The 20,604-nt window shown below is 52.1% G+C and overlaps 1 protein-coding gene across 10 annotated transcripts in view; it reads right to left on the bottom strand.

The window, feature by feature from the left end:
* ABTB2 (ankyrin repeat and BTB domain containing 2) overlaps positions 1–20,604 on the bottom strand; it is a 181,722-nt gene that overhangs the window by 21,476 nt on the left and 139,642 nt on the right. For 9 of the 10 annotated variants that reach the window (XR_016393803.1, XM_089914959.1, XM_089914961.1 and 6 more), the window contains 2 exons: positions 19,179–19,392; positions 13,632–13,727 (listed from right to left, as the gene is read on the bottom strand). Coding sequence is in view for 9 of the 10 variants with exons in the window: in XM_089914959.1 (XP_089771085.1) it covers positions 13,632–13,727; positions 19,179–19,392 (310 nt within the window). In the remaining variant the exon portion in view is untranslated. The remainder of the gene's footprint in view (positions 1–13,631; positions 13,728–19,178; positions 19,393–20,604) is intronic. The other variant, XM_022583658.2, reaches the window with a different exon arrangement.

Raw genomic sequence — 20,604 nt, 5'->3', positions numbered from 1 at the left:
ATGACTGATCTCAGATCTCAAAAGCTTAGGTCATTGTCAAAGTTTGCAAAGCTTCTCTTCTTGAGGGCAAAGGATGCTTTCACTTATTTATTTATTTATTTATTTATTTATAAAGAGAATCGGATGGGATTCTTGAACGTGGTTCATTTGGAAATTATTTTGATGTCCTGGTTCTGTCATTTCTGAAAATATTTCTAGGTTTGAGTCATTTCACTGGTGCACTGAGTGTACCAATCGCTATGGTGACAAGGCGGCCACAGGCTGGATAAGTCTTGTAGCCTTGGCCTTCAAGGATGCCCAGAACCTCACTCAACTTACTTTCCAAGCCTGGCTCACACCTTTCATCATGACACACCTGACCATCAGGCATTCGTGGTTCTCAAGCCCACCCTGCCCATTCCCACCTCCACAAGAACGAACCAGCTCTCACCTCTGCCCATCCAGATCCTATTTATCCTTCAAGGCTTAGTTCCAATGCCACTTCTTTCTAGAAGCCTTCCCACATCCCTTTTCCAAAGAAAATAATCTCTTCCTTCTCCAAGATCCCTTACAATTCTATTCCAGAATGAATGCGTCTCATCTTCCTGACTAGATTATTCCTCTTCAGGACAAGAACGATGCCTTCGTCATCTCTAGTTCTCTAAAATATACCCAGCACAGGACTTAGACACAACAGATCCTCAGTAAACCGAATGACTGCAAGGATGGCTAAGCATCAGGAACGTGGCATAATGCATCCAAGTTATCAGTTCTGGACCGAGTCCTGTTTCTGCCCAGAAAAGAATGGCATATACTTTTCAGAGCCACAACGTGGACTTGTTAGAGTGGGAAGCCAGGACCCTATGGTGGGGGAGCTTGTAGAATCCAGGAAGGAACAACAATCCCTTTGTGAATTACACCCGTTTCCAAGATCTTCTTTAATTGTGAATGCCCATTTGAATTCCCCCCAAATGTTATTTTGGAATTTTATAATTCTTACACTCCAATGCTACAAGGCAAGCTCAGAGACATACTTCTACATGTCAGTCCTTCTGACCCAAGGGGAAGGTTTTATCTAAACCACCAGCACTGGAGACTGAAGGTGAACAAAAAGACGGTTCGTGGATTTGCCAGCCATTCTTCCCTATTGTGGCCAACGGCCAAGACAAAGAGCCGCGTGTGGCCACGAACGCTCTAAGCAGCATCTCCCAGCTGCACTACGGGAAACCCAAGAGGGAGGGAGCTCAGGAAACCGTGAAGTCTAATCAGATGGTGTCACGATTCATTCTCCCGCCTTGTGCCTCTTACAACTCGGCACATGAAAAGACGCAGTGTTGATAACAGGTGGGCAGATACTGGGGGTTGGTTCATTCAGCCTCCATTCTACCATCTTAGCTGAAGACGTGGAAAACGGAAAACTACATTTCCCAGACTTCTTTGCAAATTAGGCTTCACCGTTAAGACGAAGCTGCACGAGATCTGGTAAATGGATGTGAGGCGGAGGCCACCTTTGTGTCCCCTCTGCTTGTTTCTGCTAGCAAGTCAACTCATAAAACAGGAGGGATTTTTTTCCCCCTACAGAGCATTCCGGTGTCCGTTTCCCAGCTTCCTGAGTGCTCCAGAGGCAGCAGTACTGCTACTGAAGGCAATGGCAGAAGCTTCTTGACTCCAGCTTCAATCCTGAATTGCAGTTCCCAGGGTTATCTCCGAGGGAGTAGCCGCCCTGATAGCAAGTTCTGTATTGTCCTTGGAGTCATTCCTGGAGGTTCAGCCTTGAACCTGCTCCTTGAGTCCTTCCAATGATTCTTTTGGCACTGAATTCCCTGCATTAAATCCCTTCCTGTTTAAAACACCTAAGGTGTTTTCTGTTTCCTGAATTGCACACTGATTAATATTCTTCAACATACAAAAATCCTTCAGGGTTAAAATTGTCACTCTGCCTCTGGGGTGGTGGCTGGTGCCCACCTGTCCACAAACAAGGCCATTGCAGCCCCCCAAATGACCCCTACAGGCCTTTCTCCTTGGTCTACCCACCTCCCTGACCTGCAGCCCATGGGAAGGTAAAATGATAAGCAATTCATGGACTTTCTCAGTAACATCCTTCCCTTGGGCTGTGGGTTCCAGGCTACTATTTCCTTTCTGGTAATTTCATCTAGCCCACTGGGTATGCTGAGAAACTGGCCTGCATTACTGGACATTCTGGAAAATCCCTATAAAAACTCCCATCTGTACCGGCCATGGCTGCATCCTAACTGTGGAGTGAAAAGGCTCTAGAGGAGCAAAGCTGGGAATGACTGAGTATGCGTCATCCCCAGGGTCTCTCTGCTTGGTTCCCTCCCAGAGAAAAAAGCCTGTTTCCCTCTTCTTGCCTTTTCCCTAGGCTGAGTGTGGCTGCAAGCCACTGACTGTCCCCTTTGCTGGGTCTGGCACCACGGAACAGCGGTTCTCAAGCACTTTGGCCTCAGGATCCCCTTTGTACTCTTACAGATTACTGAGGCCCCCAAAGGGCTTTTATTTATGTGTATTGTTCTAGCGCTAATTATTGTATCAGAAATTAAAACAGAGAGCTTCAAACATCTGAATACACAAACCCATATCCCGTCAGCCATCAGACTGTTACTATGCTCACATGTCACACAGCTTCTGGAAAACTCCCTGGAAACTTGTGAGAAAATGAGTGAAAAGGCAAATAACACCTTATTATTGTGAATATAATTTTGACCCTGTGGAGTCCTGAGAAGTCTCATTGAGAACCACTGCCTTAGACAAATGTAGTCGATCCCTGAGGCAAGGCTGCTCTCAGGCGTGGGGCTGGGATTCTGTCCCGGTCCAGCCAATTCTAGAATGGTGTGTGTTTTATATGCATGCTCCCGGCCTAAGGATCTGAGGATCCCACACTGAATCCTCACTGGGAGACAGCCCTAGTTTTAGGAAGCAGCCGAACTGGCTCTGTAACCTTGGGCAGATCATTACCTTCTTTGGGCCTGTTTTTCTTTTAAAGATGGCGTTAAGTCAGTGGTTTCTAGACATTTTCCATCATGAGAAACACTTTTGCTGTTATTTCACAGCCTCCACATGACAATAGCTGTACCTACTATACCGAGGTCAAGAACATAGGCTCTGGTAGGAGACGGCCCTAGGCTGCAATCCATTGCACTCTCAGTGAATTAAACTGTGATCCTGTGCAAGTTATTTTATCTCCCTTAGCCTCAGTTGCCCCATCAGCAAAATGGGTATAAATAACAGGACCACCTCACAAGATGGTCAGAGGTTATGTACATAAAGGGCTTAGCACAGCATTTGGCACATGGTAAGTTCTTGGTAAAGGTTAACTATTACTACCATTTTAGTGTCTGTTGATAGAGAAAATACATAATAGCAGAAAAGGCTATAGGAATCTGGTCCTATTAAATGCCTCAGCTCCAGCCTTCTTCAAGTCCAGCCAATTCCCTCTCCACGCACCCCAACCCTCCAGCAAGTATAAACATGTAAAGCTTGCGAAAGCCTGCCAGCGAGCTGCCCACCACCCACTCATAAAACAGAGCAACAAACACAACCGCTAAGTGGAGTGTGATCTGGAGACCGTTTCTGGCCGTGCAGACACTCGGCCTTGACTGTCAGTAACCTTGAAGACGGGAAGGGACGACGACAACACAGACCCAGGGGCCATGGGGTCAGAAACATGCGAGGTGGTGACGGGGTGCGCACGGGATGACTGTGAGGGACCTGCCGCCCCTAAATGCCGTTGGCGGCCTAACCAACCTCAGAAACACCACACACACACACACACACACACACACGCACGCACGCACGCACGCAGGCAAGCGCATCCGGTCAGGCTGCTACCGTGACAAACAAAGCCACTTAAAAGGGTCACCGACTGGGAGCATTTGTCTTTGTGTGCATAAAATAGCAACTAATGTCACGTGGGGGGAGGTGTAAAATACACCAAAGAAAACGGGTCTTTAACAGGAAGGGGGGTGAAGAGGAGGAAATAGAGACCCGGGGAGGCCGAGCATCTCACCCAAGGTCACAGAGCCCTTTAGCAGCAACAGGGGGCCCAGCCCCATGTGTCATGACTCAGTTTCTCTTCCTCTCTCTTTAAATTAATCATACAGATGAGCCTGAGAATATCAAGCCAATGGGCTCACAAGGTCCTTCAATAGGACCAGGCCTGCAAAAGCCATTTTTGCCTGTTAAAAAAATGAAAGAGAATAAACTTCTTAAGGCCTTGGTTTTAAGAGGTCCCTACAGCCTGGGGAAAAACAAAAACCTCTGCCCCACTCAGCAAGCATATGATTCATTGGGATTACAGCCCTATAAGCAGTGTCTTAACAACATGAAACAGGAAACGCCTCCAATTTCCAGCTCAAAGCAGGCTCTGTTCTTCCTTGAGGTGGGCGGGGCCTTAGGGAGAGAGTCAGGTTGGTAGATGGGGCACAAGCCTGGAACTGGAGGCCCAGGAGTGAGAAGGCCTTGTGCCTCTGTCCCCAACTGGCAGGCCAAGTCTGGGGCCAGCAGGTATGTCCTCTCTGCGCCCACCCACGAGGACTGGGTTCAAATACTCAGGCAGGCAGATCTGGGAGGTGCCCACTGGCTGGGCAGGGCCTCGACACCCGGCCTGAGCTCAGCCCTGGGAAACCGGGCTGTGGTTTCTTAACTTCCACCGTTGGCTGGGAGGACACAGGACTCTGGGGCGCGGGCCTAGCTGGGAGGGTCTGGGGAGGCCCATGATGCCTTAGAGCCCACCCTGCCTGTGAGCATCCTTAGTCCAGGAAAGGATTCTCACAGGGACCAGCTACACAGCTGCAGGTGATGGTCAAGGGAGGGGGTAGCCAGAATGTCTCCCACCCTCAGCCCTAAAATCTTGCACCGACTCTGCCCCACCTTCAGTGGGAATCACTGCTGAGCACTGGCGTTGAATGGGGTGACCTTCCCCCCAAATCCATCGTTCTCAGGAAGCTTGCTGGGAAGCACGCCGCTTCCACGCCCTACCCTGCTGTGCCGCCTGGGCTGGGAGCTGGCAAGTGGCACCGTCAGGAACCTGAGAAGATGCCAAGCTTTTCCCAATCAAGCGACAGCTCTTCAAGCAGAGACTGCTCTAGGAAGGTCAAGGTCGGCTCTGCTCTGCCAGCTCTGCGGCCCTCACCACAGGTCCCCCAAGATTTCTGGAGGGCCACGGTGGCCGAACACCAAGCCAAAACATCCATGGAGAATGAAACCAACATTGTCCCAAATGAAGTCAGATTCCACTCCCAGTACAAAGGAAGCGATTCTAGTCTGGTTCACATGTTGGACTAATTATTTTTCTAGAATTGCTTGGTAAACCAGAATGGTTTGGCTCAGCTTGGAGTCAGAGCCGGGCAGGCATCTCTCTTCTGACCCCGGGGCCTATCTCCTCTGGCAGCCCCGCTGCCTCAGACCCTGTAGCTGACCCCTGGCAGAATCTCCACGTGGGGTCAGGTGACTTCTGTTAGAGGCAGGGCTTAGGACTTTCTTCTGGGAAATACGCTTTTCTTATTAAAACCCATCTGGTACAGATTAGAGGCACCAGAAAAACCTCCAGTTGCTCAGATATGCATATGGATATAAATTTAGATTACAACCAAGTCATGATTAGCTGTGAACGATTTCCCTGCCTCTTCCCATTGGTTGCCCGTCAGGGAACCTAAACGTGAGCTGTGGGATGGGAGGCCAATTGGGTAACAATCGGGGCATCCTGGCCTGGCTCCAAGGCATCCAGGAATAACTGGGAAACACAAACAACTAACGTGTACAGAGCATTTGCTAAACACGTGGCATTGTTTTAAGCCCTTTATATCTACTGACTTATTTCATCCTCATATCTACTTTATGAAACAGGTACTATTATTATCCCCATTGTACGCATGGAGAAACTGAGGGCTGGAGAGGTAAAGTAACTTGCTCCAGGTCACACACCTAGTAAGTGGCAGAGCTGGGATGCGGTCCCAGGCGGGGTACCCTCCATGTCCAAGTTCCCAAATAGTGTGCTCCACTGCCACTTAGCTTAGTAAGCTGGCCCTGGCTTTCCATTTTTCTGGACCTGGACATCCTGGGGACTGGACCACTTCTGAGAGGGAAAAGGAGTGCTACTGCCAACAACACTGGGACGGCAGGCATACATGAGAAGTGTCTCAGGCAAACAGAAACACCTGGTCACCCTGGCATTAGGCACTGGGGTAAGGCACCTTGCCTGGCTCATGGGTCTCCTCCAGGCAGTGGGAGGCCCTCTCTGCCCACCCTCCCTGAGCCTGGTCCCCATTCTGCCCTCAGCACCGCACCCTCACAGCATTTGCCCATTTGGTATCATTTTGTTTGTTTGCATTCTTTGTGTCTGCTTTCCCCTCAGGCTATAATTTCTCTGAAGGCAGAGACTGTTTTACTTACTGATGCTGCCCATCCCCCAGCACAGAAGCCCATGTTAGAAACTCAACCTTTGAATTCAGAAATGCATAGCCCAGGGAATTCCCTGGCGGTCCAGTGGTTAGGGCTCCGCGCTCTCACTGCCGAGGGCCTGGGTTCAATCCCTGGTTGGGGAACTAAGATCCTGCAAGCTGCGTGGTATGGCCAAAAAAAAAGAACAGAAATGCATAGAATGTTTCTCACTCCTAGAGGCAAAGCCCTCTGGCTGCTAACATGTTCTCAGGGGTCCGCTCTTACTCCAGGACTCTCTGCAGGGCTCCCGAGCTCTAAGTCAGGCAGCTGAGCTCCTGAAATGGGGAAGTGCTTTGTCTTCCATTCTTGGAGGCTTGGGCTGGCTTGGGTATTAACAAATGGTTCTCTTCAGAAAAAAAGAAAATATTTCCCTGATAAAGAGATAAGCATGCCGCAGGAGAATTTTCTACCCAGGAACAGCTTCCTGGGGAAGCTCCGCTGACTGGGGCTAAGGTGGTTTCTGGGAGGGCAGCTAGGATGGCACGTGGAGCCGTCTCAGGGAGGGGACGGCAGGTGTGGTTCGGCAGACGTCCATGTGGCCTTGAGCCGCGATGTAAGGGACACGGCCATCTGTCTTTGGTAACTGGGCCTGACTCTAGGGTGGCCTCTTATGTGGGTGGGATGGTACAGATTTCACTGGAGACTGCATGTGAGCACCACCCCTCCACCCTCTCCCCTACAGCAGGGAGGGCTCTGAGTGCTGCAAGGGCCAGGGCATCTATCTGGACCATTTCTCAGGCCAAAGCTCCCCTGTGTGGCGGCCTGGCCGGCAGGCGGCCTAGCTGGCAGGCAGCTGGCAAAGCAGGCCAGAGTATCGCTGCTTCCCACACAAGTGGAATGGAGCCTGGTGAAAGCAGGCCTCCCTCTCTCCGCTTGGCTGGGGTGTGGCTCCCTTGGCCTCGCGGCTGCACCTTACCTTCGGGGCTCACTGCTGCATGAAGATGCAAGAGACTCAGAATCACCCAGGCTCGGCGTCTGTGATGGCTGACAAGAGACCACAGCTCTTTCACCCTGTGGAAGCCAGACAGTCAAGGGCCTCCAACCTGTTCAAACACACGCCCCTTCTTTTGAACACACACTTTCAGAATCATGGTGAGGGCACTGCCACCAGCGATTGGCCTCTGCCAGCAAGTCAGCTTGGGAGGGCCCAACGGCTTAGCTCTCCTGCTTCATTGACCCAACAGGCAGCTGCAGGGCAGTGGGCCAGGGGTGGGGTCATTTATTTAGTCTCTGAATAGGTGTTCCTGTCCGGATTCAGCTGAGTATTGTCACACAGCACCCGCCTTCCCCACCCCCCCCAGTCTAAGGTAGCAAGGTGACCCATTCACGCTGTCAGGTAAAGAGTTTCCAGAAACTTCCAGGAGGAGGTAGAGGCATGGGGCTCTTGAGGCCTGGCGGGAGATGCACGTATGCAAGGCGGAGATTCCCGACTGGCAGCTAGCGGCTTTGACCTGAGCTGGAGACGGCGGTGCACTCTGGAAAAGGCTCCCAGCACTTGACCCTGCTTTCTGCACCCACGGCCCAACTGCAGCCTCAGGGGAGACGCTGGCACTGGCTTCTGAGCAGCAAAACCACATTGCTAAGATTTGCTGAGGGCCTACTACGTGCCAGGTAAGGAAGAGGCCATTCTGAAAACATCACCCTCTAACACAGCCACCCTGCAAGGGTGTTTTACAAATGTGGAAACCAAGGCTTTGAGAGGTTTGGACACACGTCTGAGGTCACATAGCTAGCCAATGGTGATCTGTCTGGCTCTAAAAAGAGAGATTCCGAGGTCCTTCCCGAGACCAAACTGCCAAACGCCAAGTGCTCTGAGCCTACTGGCTGGTGGAGAACTGGGAGGCAGAGCGCGAAGGAGAAAAGAGTCGCCCCAGTGCGCCCACTGCCCCACTCTGCCCAACTCCAGCCTCCGCGCCCATAGCCTCAACAGTCCTGAAGGAAGCAGGGAACGGGGTGCTGGGCTGGGCCCCAAAGGGACACTCCGGGCCCCTCAAGAGCTTTCTTCCCCCAAATCTCAAATATTAAAGCATCAAAGGAAGCGGCTGTCAGAGGCAGTTGGTCTTGAGGGAGGAGGTAAATCTGGGGAGCCGGCTGGCAGGCGAGTAGGAGCAGGCCAGAAACCAGCCCAGCTGGACTCCAGACATCGCCCGAGCTCCTATCCTGGCCCATCCTCGGCGTCTGCAAAGTCCACAGCTCAGCCTAGGAAGCCGCCTTCTGTAAGAAAGCAAACTCCATTCCCTTGAGTTGGGACTTCCCAGCACCCAGGCGCCCTCTGGGAGACAAAGGGCATTGTGGCGGCCCCGTGACAAAAACACCCCTGGGGCTGGCAGTTCCCAGTCTTCTTCTTCTCTGTGGGGACCTGGGGCGCAACAATGGGACAGGAAATCACAGGCAACAGGCAGCCCCGGGGGCATTTGTCAACAGCTGGGTCGGGATCCTGTTCTTTCTCCAGCCCCTGTTATCTGGCACTGCCACTTCGTCTGTCCCCCATCCCTGGCTCATTCCTTCTCGGATGCTGGACAGATGCCCACCCTCTCTGGCCACCCAGAGCCAGCTAACTCAAGCCTGTGGGGGAAGAGGCCCTGAGTGGTTGAGAGCGAGCAGCCCAAGTCACACTGGGCAGGAGGTGCTGATGGAGACCGGTTCCCAGGGTCTTTCTCTCTCCCCCGGGGCGGTGGGGGGGGGCGGGGGCGGGAGGGAGGTCTCACCCCCTCCACTGTCACTGTGAATTCACTGCGTTCTTATGGTTGGACCTCCCTGCCTGAGCTCAGATTTGTCTCTTCCTAGCTGTGACCTTGGGTGCCCCTCTTACCCTCTCAAGGCCTCAGTCTGCTCTTCTGTAAATGGGAGCGGAAACGGCTTCCTCTGAGAGCTTGTGAAGATCTGCTAGAGAGTTGTGTGTTTAAAGTGACTTATAAACTGTAAAGATTTGTCCAGATGCTTCTAACCCATGTAAATATAAATCAGGTCATATCACTCCCACGCTGAACACTCAGCGATGGCAGCCCGTCTTGTGCGGGCACTGTGGGCAAACCAGCAAGTGAGGGGCCAGGGGCACGGCTACACCACTAACTTTAGAGTGCTTCACGTGCTGCTCAGTCTTTGAACCAACGGGTGGATGAAATCCAGTTTTTAGAGTTCTTCGAGATTCTCGGGTGGTGGGTTGCGATAAATCCAAAGTCTGTACGTATCTCCGTTCAAAACTGTCTTCACTGAATTAAACCTTTGGACCATCTGGTCGACCTCATCTTCTCTGTCATTTGCCTGGTTCCCTGGCTACAGTCAGGGGTGGGTTACGAGGGAATTGAGGGCAGCGACTGAAGGCGGTATATATGAGAGGGAAAGAAAACATGCACTTTGAGTAGATGTGATTTTTAAATTCACCATTGTTTTGGGTTATTTATGCATTAAACATGATTTAGTTATTTGAGTCCCTCCACAGGTTTATGAAAACAGTAATTATACTGATAATCGCAGCCATCACATATGAAGAGCTTACTCTGTGCTAAGTCCTTTCAATGGATTACCTCATTTGATCCCTACAAAAACCTATGTAAGTAGATCAAGCCATTTTCCATTATAAGCTGGGGAAACTGAGGCCTGAGAAATTAACTTGCCCATAGTTACACAGCTAGTAAATGAGAGAGCAGAGACCCCACAGATGGTCTTTCTGACTCCAAAAGTCCAACCTTTAGGCTCTATAGCCTATTTCACTAACCAAACAAAATATTTAACTGCCTACTCTGTGCCAGGGAATGTTCTATGTGCTGGAGTCACAGTGGTAACACCGGACCCACAGTGCCTACCTTCTAGAGGGGTGAGGAGGGGGCAGAAAAGGAAGTAAACAAATTCACAGACAAGGTAACTTCAGACAGAGGAGGGTGTCCGGAAGAAAATAAAAAGCAGATAAGAGGATGGAGAATGACTGCGGGTGGGAGGGACAGCTCTCTGTGTGTACTGCAGACCACAGACGAGTCACTTCAGAGGTCACTGGATGCACCAGCCTGGGAAACACATGCAAACAAGTACTTAATTCACCCGATAGCTATTTTTACTTCTTTTGCTTCCATTTTGGGTAAGCAGATGGAAATTCAATGCACAAAAGGGGGGAGTGGAAAGAGAGAAAAGAGCTTAACATTGCAAATCTTCTTGAAATGGTATTTAAGGGAACCACAAGTCAGGAGCATAAAGCCACCAGTGCCATCATCTCTATTATTTGATAAGAAAACACTTTCGCAAGCCGAGCAAAAGATTAACGAGCCCACTTCTTCAAACTGAACGCAGCCTATCCGCGGGCGCCTCCCACTTATGTAAAGTGCTCATCTGAGGGGAAACATCCCCCTCCTGCATCTGGACTGGAACAAAGAGAGGCCTCTCTTTGCTGTGTACTTCATGTGTGTTGGGGGCCCTGCCCCAGAACTTGGGGGGCCCCCAGGAAGTAGGCGCTGCTTAGATCTTCCCTCTACACAGGAGGAAACTGTGGCTTGGAAGGTAAGGAGACCTGTTCAGATCACACAGCTGGAGGAGGCGGCGCTGGTTTGACCCTCACACACGGGCGCCTCTAAGGATGCCGGTCTCCACGGGAAAACCACTCAAGCGCCACCTAGGAGCATTTGCCTAGATAAACAACAACCACTGATGATTTTAAAAAAAACAACACAACCTATTCTGTGTTTTAAAAATGTACATGAAATGTAGATTTCATGTAATATGTCATGAAATATGCCCTTTGAAGCAACAAAATCCCTCTGCGACTTCTGCTGCCAATGTCACCCCACCTGTCCCAGTGTCCTGTGGCTGTTCTTTAAGGCCGTTAAAACCTCCCCCACGACTCCAGTCTTCTCCAAGATCCTCTGGGCTATGAGGATGAGGAATAAGAAGACGATGACTGACACACACTGTGTGCCAGGCACTGTGCTTTGCATATATTAACTCAATCCCCATGACACCCCTACGAGGTTGGCACTGTTAGTCCTGTGTTAAGAAGAAACTGAGGCATACAGGCTATATGAACGAGGCCACCAGCTTGTACATGGCAGAGCTGGGATTGAATCCCGGCCAGTGTCAGGGCCTGAGGGCTGACCTAATGCAGTATCATACAACCAAGTTTCTTCTTACATTGTCTGGCGGTCTGTGCTCATTTTTCCCCTCTGTCTTGTTTTTGCCTCCCTTATTAGGCAGGAGACTCAATCACATAAGGCACTCCATAATTCCCTTATATCCCTTCCCTGCTGATCAACAGAAGTAGAGTGAGAAATGTGAGTTAATTAGTGAAGCACTTAAGATGGTATCTGTCACTTAATACGTGCTCTATAATGCTAGCTATAATTAGCAGGAGTGTTTGTAAGTAGGAATAATATTAGGAGTTGCATTATTAACTATTATTATTGGTAGTGGCACTGGTTACATTGGTAATATCAATAGTAGTAGTGGTAATTGTATTAGCTGTAGTCGTATTACTAACCCAGATGCTGCTTGAGAACCCAGTCAGAATGGCCATCATCAAAAAATCTAGAAACAATAAATGCTGGAGGGCTTCCCTGGTGGTGCAGTGGTTGAGAGTCCGCCTGCCGATGCAGGGGACACGGGTTCGTGCCCTGGTCTGGGAAGATCCCACATGCCGCGGAGCGGCTGGGCCCGTGAGCCATGGCCGCTGAGCCTGCGCGTCCTGAGCCGGTGCTCTGCAATGGGAGAGGCCACAACAGTGAGAGGCCCGCGTACCGCAAAAAAAAAAAAATGCTGGAGAGGGTGTGGAGAAAAGGGAACACTCTTGCACTGCTGGTGGGAATGTGAATTGGTACGGCCACTATCTGGAGAACAGTATGGAGGTTCCTTAAAAAACTACAAATAGAATTACCATACGACCCAGCAATCCCACTACTGGGCATATACCCTGAGAAAACCATAATTCAAAAAGAGTCATGTACCAAAACGTTCATTGCAGCTCTATTTACAATAGCCAGGAGATGGAAACAACCTAAGTGTCCATCATCGGATGAATGGATAAAGAAGACGTGGCACATATATACAATGGAATATTACTCAGCCATAAAAAGAAACGAAATTGAGCTATTTGTAACGAGGTGGATGGACGTAGAGTCTGTCATACAGAGTGAAGTAAGTCAGAAAGAGAAGGACAAATACCGTATGCTAACACATATATATGGAATTTAAGAAAAAAAAATGTCATGAAGAACCTAGGGGTAAGACAGGAATAAAGACACAGACCTACTAGAGAACGGACTTGAGGATATGGGGAGGGGGAAGGGTAAGCTGTGACAAAGCGAGAGAGTGGCATGGATATATATACACTACCAAACGTGAAATAGATAGCTAGTGGGAAGCAGCCGCATAGCACAGGGAGATCAGCTAGGTGGTTTGTGATCACCTAGAGGGGTGGGATAGGGAGGGTGGGAGGGAGGGAGACGCAAGAGGGAAGAGATATGGGAACACATGTATATGTATAACTGATTCACTTTGTTATAAAGCAGAAACTAACACACCATTGTAAAGCAATTATACTCCAAGAAAGATGAAAAAAAAAAAAAAAGAAACATCATCCTATGTCAATGAAGAAAGACTATTCTCGGCGCCAACCGTCACCTAAGCATGTTTATGACCATTTTAGTAACCGGGGGGAGCAGGGGGCGGGGCTGGGGCATGACAGCCACCATTTATGAGTACTTTTAGGTGCCAGGCACTGAGCTGAGTGTTTTACCGCATTATCTCATTTAACCCGAGTAGCATCTTATTATCTTCACTGTTTTACCGCTGAGGAAACTGAGGACTAGAAAGATGGGCTGATGTGTCACACTGCTAGAAGGTAGCAGAGAGGGCACCTCTGGGATGACCCAAGAGGCTGGTGGAACCCTCTGACCCTTGGGCAGTACCTGAGGTCGTGGTATGGACTTCAGGTGGAGTGAGTAGGACCCCTACGGGCTGGGACCTTTGCCAACTCCAGTTTTTCTGAGTTCTGTCCACATACTTGCAGGAACCCTCTCGGCTAGCATGACATGGATCAGGGCAGCCAAGAGATGGGCTAGACACCCAGCACCTTCTTCCGGGACCTCACCTGGAAAAGGGCTTTGATCTCAGAGCAAAAACAGCTCCATGGGAACTGGGGACTGATAGGTATCAAAGCAGCACTCTGGGCCACCTGTGTCTCCTGAACCTGCCCATGGTGCAGGACCACGTACCAAACAGCTCCAGGGTGGATCCTGGTAGAAGTGCCTCTCCTCGCAGCAGCACGGGAAGGGCTTCCTAGCGCCTTCATTCTCAGAGTGGTCCAGGTGCTGAGAGGGGATGTGTGGGGAAAGGGCAAGTGAAAATCAGCCAATCACAGAAACACTGAGCAGGCCAGCGGCCCCCAACCTGTTTGGCATCAGGGACCAGTTTCGTGGAAGACAATTTTTCCACAGATGGAGGTGGGGGGGCCGGGGCGGGGGATGGTTCAGGCGGTAATGCGAGTGATGGGAAGCGACAGGGAACGGCAGATGAAGCTTTGCTCACTTGCCCGCCACTCACCTCCTGCTGTGCGGCCAGGTTCTTAACAGGCCGCGGAGCAGTACCAGTCCGCAGCCTGGGGGTTGCGGACCCCTGTCCTAGGCTGCAAGCTCAGCCCTCCCCTTGTCTTGGCCCTGGAGGCCCCAGCTTCCCCGGGCATCGTTCTGGACCGTGTTTCCTTATTCTCACACTGCTCCTTTCTCTCTCCCCCAGGTCCCACACTCTCTCTTGCCACGTGGTCTCGGCATATGCTATTCCTTCTGCCTGATACTAATCATCACAGTAGCTAATACTGAGCACTGACTGTGTCCAGGTACCATTCTAGAAGTGCTACCTACGTTAACTCATCAGTGCTCGCCTTACGGGTGGTTGTGAGGACTAAATGTTAGTTGTCCACAGAACCTGGGCTCTGGAGAGACTAAGTGACAGCTCGAAGGATCTAAAATAAGAGAGTGATAAGTCTGATCTCAAATGCGCGTCCTTGAATCGCAGTTTTCCCCTCAGATCATGCTCTGCGGGCTGAGAAACAGAACACCAGATATTTCCAGGTTCCATCCCAAGTCAGACGCTCTTCCTGGCTTAGTGTTCTGAACACCAGCAGGCCCCCAGCCCTCGGACCGAGCTTCCCTCCATGATGGGGCACTGTGCAGGGCTGGGGAGAGGGAAGCAAGGGGGCCCGGGCTTGAAGTTAAGCAGATGGGCTGGTTTGTGGAAAAGGAGCCCACCTTCGTTTCCAGTATTCCCAGATATTCCTCAAGGATCTGGCTTCTCTGCTGCTGCTGGCAGCACCGTTCGGTGAGTCTGAGCACCCCAGCTCCCGAGGTTCTGAGGCAGAAAATCAGATCACCCTCTGTCTATCTCAGCCCCCTCTGCATCTCTAGCTGCATCTGTCTCCCTCCGTGTGCTCTGCGGGATGATGTTCTCCTCCAGCAATTTACTGGCAAGCTGGCAGGCCTCCCTCTGCTCCGGCATGTCTACACGGCCTTCCTCCCCACTTCCCCAAAGCCCTCATTCCCAGGAGAACGATGTCCTCTGCCTGGATGCTATTTCAGCTACCCATCCCTCTGCCTCCAGGCATGACGAGCAAGGACCACATTTAGCCAGATGTGGCTGTCCATTCTCCTCCAGACCATGGGGGAAGAGGCTCCCCCCATCTCCCTGGGTAACCCTGGATCTCTGACAGCAAGTTCTTTCACTTTCTGAGCTCAGTCCTGGGTGATGACATGCCCTGCAGGGGGGCAGCTGTGACTAATCCTGTGTTTGAGATCCTGCTGGTGCCTGTGATGCAAAGCTGCCAGCAAGAAAGCGATCCTGGGAGGGTGCAGGGAGGCTCCAGCTGCGGGGCTCTCCCAGGACAGAGGAGAGGCAGGTGGGGCTGGAATGGCCCCAGAGAAAGTGGCCCCAAGGGCCATCACCCACCCAGATTATCTCAGAGCTTTAGGACTGGGTCTCAGCAGCTGGGTGGGAAAGCTGTAGCCTGGCATGGTGAAGGGCGAGGGCTTTCAGGTCAGAGAGACCTGATTCGAATCCTTGCCCAGATACTCAGCAGCTAGGTCGCCCCTGGCCCCGCGCCCTCGTCTGTAAAATGCAGGTAATGCTAACACGCACCTTGCTGATTCGTTGTGGAGCACAAAAGAAACAGAAGTCGGGAGAGCTGCCCTTTAAAAGGAAAAGCTGGGTCTTTTCACATGTGGCATCTCACTCGCCCTCCCTGATGGGTCACTCAGCCCTGTTTAGCATATGAGGAGCCTGAGGCGTGGAGGGGCCTGTGTGGGAGGCTGGATCGGAGCCCAGGCCCCTGCTCGAAGCTGTGCTGCTGCCCGGCTCACCGCGGAAGCACTGCCTTCTCGTGCCTCGCAAAGCTCCCGCTGCTTCTACAACTCCCTTCTCCCTGCAAACCCAGAGCAGGAGGCCCTGGGGCGAACGGTCCTCATGGAGAGACACTGAGGCCCCACTGAGCAGCGCAGACGCAGCTCACAGCGTAGCAGGATGAGCTTCGCACAGAGGGTTGAAGGCATGTCCCGCCTGCCCTCTGTCAGCACGCCTGTGGTCACACACAACCCCCGTGGGAGGGAAGACGGGTACTTTCTTCAAAGCGGAATCTATAAGCACAGACTGGAGAGGCACCGTCAGTGGTGCCACGGGCCAAACCCAAGCCGACAAACCGAGCTCCTTAGCCCAGGTAGGCGAGGCGGTGGAAGAGGTCCCTTAATCCCCACGGGCCCAGACACCCCTGAACCATCGAATCCCCAAGCGGAAAGCCTCCAGGCTACAAACCCACCATCATACCTGAAATCAGAGGTTCTGTCCAATTCTGCTTGGGGGACCTGACCCCCATGTCCCAGACATGGGACAGAGGGAGGAACTTCAAGGGAATGAAGTGGGGGAGGGGAGAGAAAGAGACAGACAGACATCCCCAGACTCACAAAAGCAAAGCTTTGTCACCCTGGAGCCCTAGCAAACGCCGGCTCCTTGGTGCACAGGAGAGAAGGGCTCTGCTGAGGGTATTGGAGTGGCAGTGCCTCGTGGGGACATGCGTCCCAGCTTGCAAAGGAAAGGCCAGCCAGGCTCTCGAAGTCCTGCAGGGCCTGCCCTGTCAGAGTGCATCCAAGCACGGCAGGACCCACCCTGCAGCCAGGAACTGGGCCACCAGAGAGCTGCCGGGCTGTCTGTCCCCCTGGGTATTTTTAAGGTGTCCTTTTAGTGCCCAAATCTGAATTTTTGGGATTCTTTTTTCCTGATGGTGGTTCCAATTTTCCACATGTCTGACACTCACTTGAAACGATTCACGGAAAAATGCTTTTGCAACTGACTTCTTTGTGCCACAGACAGTGTGGTTTGTAAATAAGGAGATATCTAAACACGTACTCATGTGTATGTTGTCACTCAAGCTCAGCCAGCGCAATCACACACAGACAAGCAGTTCGTGTAGCACAGAAACCCTGATGTCATGTTTTAGAGCGTCAGGGGCTGGGAATCCCCCCAGGAGGAAAGCCACAGGGTGGCCACAAAGACATCCAAGGGGTTCTGGGCACAGCGTCCACAGAAGAGCAGCTCCCTGGCCAGCACCACAGCCAGTAGCCACGCTCACAGCCGGAGGGCCAAGCAGCCCAGCCTGGGGCAGCAGGTCCCAGGAAGGTTCCTTGTCCTCCTTTCCCAGCCATCTTTGCTTGGGTGACCCAGCCTCAGGCTCAGTCTAGCACCCTTGGGGACCTCACCACTAACGAGCAAACCTCTCCTCCCCATCCCCACCCCCTCCAGATGTTTTCTTGGCCCTCTCTCCCTCCCAGCCAGCTCTGGCAACCACAACAATTTCTCCACAAAGCAGAAACAGCTGGGGCGTAGAGCCTGTGCTCTGGCCCCATCTCCCTGCTGGATGCTTCCTTCAGGAAACCCGGGGCCTCCACCTGCTGCCTTCTTGCTCCGTGTCAGGCCCCACCTGCATTCACTGTCCAGCTCCCCAAGAAATGAGACAACGATGGTCTAATAATGACACCGGTGATAATAACAGCAGTGGTAGCATTTACGGGGAATCTACTGTGTGTGTGGACTGGGCCACTATTGCTTCACATCTCTCGTAATGACAGACGGTATGGTACAGAGGTTATGAGCAGAGCCTATGTGGCCTTGGCAAGTTACTGAATCTCTCTGTGCCTCCACTTACCCATCTGTAAAATGGGGCTGCGAAGAGCACCTATTTCCTGGAAGTGTGTGCCCACATGTAAAGTGCTCAGCACGGTGCCTGGCACGTGGCAAAGGCCCTATAAACATCGCTGATTATCATCGAATCCTTAAAACTGCTTCATTACTGCCCCATGTTTATAGCTGAGGAAGCTGAGGCTCAGGGAGATTTGGAACCTTGCACAAAGGTCTCAAGGTTCTTGAATGTCAGAGTTGCTGTGCGTGCCCAGGCCACCTGACTCCTGAGCCTCTGCATCCTCGCTCCCAGCATTTGCCGTATGTCCACAGGATTGCCAGTGTTTTCATGATGGCTGTTTTTTAATGAGCTGGCGTGGGGATCTACACTTGCATCTTGATCTTTTGTGACTGTGGAGGCCCTGGAGAGGTGGGCCTGGTTGTGAGGACCACACCACTGAGACCCAATGCCTCCCAAAGACAATGGGCGGTGGGGGGGCTGGGAAAGCAGTGGCACTCTCTGGATCAAGGTCTCAGATCTCCCTCCTCTGTGATGGGGCACAGAGACCCCTGGGCTGCTCTCCCCCTCTCCTGGGCCCTGCTGTGAGGTGGAATGTAGGCACCCAGGGCTGCCTAAACTGAAGGCGAGTCTCTCCCACTCCCTGGACCTTCAATTACACAACCCTCGACCCCTGTCCATGAGTCGAGCCCGTGGACAGACCCTGCCTTGGGTGGCCATGTGGTGGCCTCCAGGTGAAGCTCCTGTTAGCATATATACTGGACAAATTATAAAAAAAAGCATCTCCTCTGGGCAGAAAATTGAAAAAAAGGTGGCCCTCTGAGTAGACCAATTAGAATGGGCACCCTGTCCTCAGGCTGACATGGCTCCATGTGTGTCCCCCACTCATGCCCCTCACTGCGTCCCCTTGTGCAGTGTACAACCTGTATATCTGTTCTTAGCAGCCCTTTCCCCAGTTGGGAAAGGGCTGGGACCCCGTGGACAGCACTAGACTGGGGGCCAGCAGGCCTGGACCCTGGGGCTATTTATCCACTAACCTGCTGGAGATCAAATAACCTGCCAGAGCCATGACGTTCCCATCTATAAAACGAGAGAACAGGGCAAAATGTGCCTAAGAATTCCTAACAAGAATGATATCATCATCAAAAGAGGTGACAGCCACCACTGATGGAGGGCCAGTTACCACCCAGACATTGTCCTAAGTGCTTTTTCTGAGAGCACTAGCTCACTCGATTCTTACTACCACCTTTCTAGGTAGGTGCGAATACCTCATCTTATAAAAGAGGCAACTGAATTTCCAAGAGCCCAGGTAGTAAACGCTAGAGCTGTGAGACAGAGGCCAAGGCCCACCTTCTGAGACTCAACGACCCCGCCCTACAACAGCCCGGGGTGAACAAATCCTGCTGCACCCCAGGGACAGGCCTTCATCCGTCTGAATTCGCAGCCGTCGCTCATGTCAGGCCGCCTCCTCACAGGCACACAGGCCGGGGCCAGGGCACTTTTTCCACCTCATCGGTCACTCGGTCAGTCAACACACATTGGGTCGCACGGTCCACCAGGTGTGCAGCCCAAGGCAGATCCCTACCGTTCGTTGTTCAGGGCCATCCTCGGGGGGTCCAGGTTGGGGTTCTCCATGGACTCCATCTGTGGACACCGCAGGAAGTAGTAGAGCGTGTGGAGGGCGTCAGGGGACCAGGTGATGGGCTGGGGTGGCTGGCGGGCCTGGCGGGCGGGGCTGGAGCCAGGACCCAGCGGGCGGCGCCCCTGCATGTGGTGCATGGCGCGGGAGACCAGGTCGCCTGGTGACGAGGGCAGGCGAGAGGGAGAGAAAAAGGAAAAGTCTGAGTTCACAGCCCACATTCTCCCAAGGATCCTGCTAGCTAGAGGAGCAGCTAAGCCGGCATGCCTAATTACTATTTACCCAGAGGTGGCAGGTGGAGGTGGAAACTGTCACCCAGACACATGATAGCAATTTAGATTCCCTTTCACTTCCAGTCCTGCCTTAACAGTTGAACGAAATGCTTGGTAGGGGCCCGGCCCCACCAGAACTTACGCTAATACGGTTTCTTTTCCAACAGCCCCACTCCCTCCATCACCCCATGGCCCTTTCCCCAGCTCTCACCACAGGAATCTCCCTGGGCTTCTTTTCCCAACCTCCAATTCCTGTGCTAGGCTGCGTGGTGATTATCCCCCGTGCTGTCTGGTGCAAAGTCCAGGTACTTCTGCAGAAAAGGGACCTCCCTCTCCACGGCCTCAAGGAAAACTCCCACCACCATCCATTATGCTTATTATGTGCTGAGTGTTCAATTTTCTAGAAATAGAATTTAATTTGATCCTTACAAGGCTGGGGCCCGAGTAGGGTCCCCATTTTGCAGACGAAGAAATTGAGGCTTATCCAGTAAGCAAACATTTACTGACACCATGCATTTCCCTGGTCACAGGGATGCCGCGGTGCCCAGTAAACGGTAGAGTCTAGATTTGAATCCAGGCCTGTGTGACTCCAAAGTCCATGAACTGAACTGGGACCCAGGCCGTGGCCTGAGCTAATGAAGTCTGCAGGGTCCTCAGGTCCCCATATCCTGTGCTGTGTTTCTTCCCCAGTTGAGTCTTTTCAATTCCCCACCAGCCCAGGACAGGAAACGTCCCATCATTGTGTGAGGCCACAATGCTGAGAAAGGACGGGTGAAATGGCCCCAGGCACCTGCGGGCCCCTCTTTCTAGGAAAAGTGGCGCCTTCCATTCTTCTCAGGCCTGAGAACTCAGGGGGGGCGTCCCCTGTGGGTCAGCTTGCCCCTTACAGATAACCCCTTGGAGAGAAAGCCTCTGAATGAGGCTGAGCTCAAGGAGGGAGAAACGAGCAGGTTTTAATATGGCAGGTGAAGTGTTGTTCAACGTTCGACAGGACCAATTCATTCACTTATTCCGTTAACCTCCCCTACAGAGCCTCTGGGTCTGGGACTCTATACCATGTGTCCCCAGAGCCCTGCACAGCTTCTATGGCACAACGGGTG

Source organism: Delphinapterus leucas, chromosome 7 (genome assembly GCF_059928025.1).
Source record: "Delphinapterus leucas isolate spDelLeu-1000000601 "Yukka" chromosome 7, BTC_Dleu_Yukka2, whole genome shotgun sequence".
In the NCBI taxonomy this organism is placed as follows: domain Eukaryota; kingdom Metazoa; phylum Chordata; class Mammalia; order Artiodactyla; family Monodontidae; genus Delphinapterus; species Delphinapterus leucas.
This window is presented reverse-complemented; position numbering and strand designations above follow the sequence as displayed.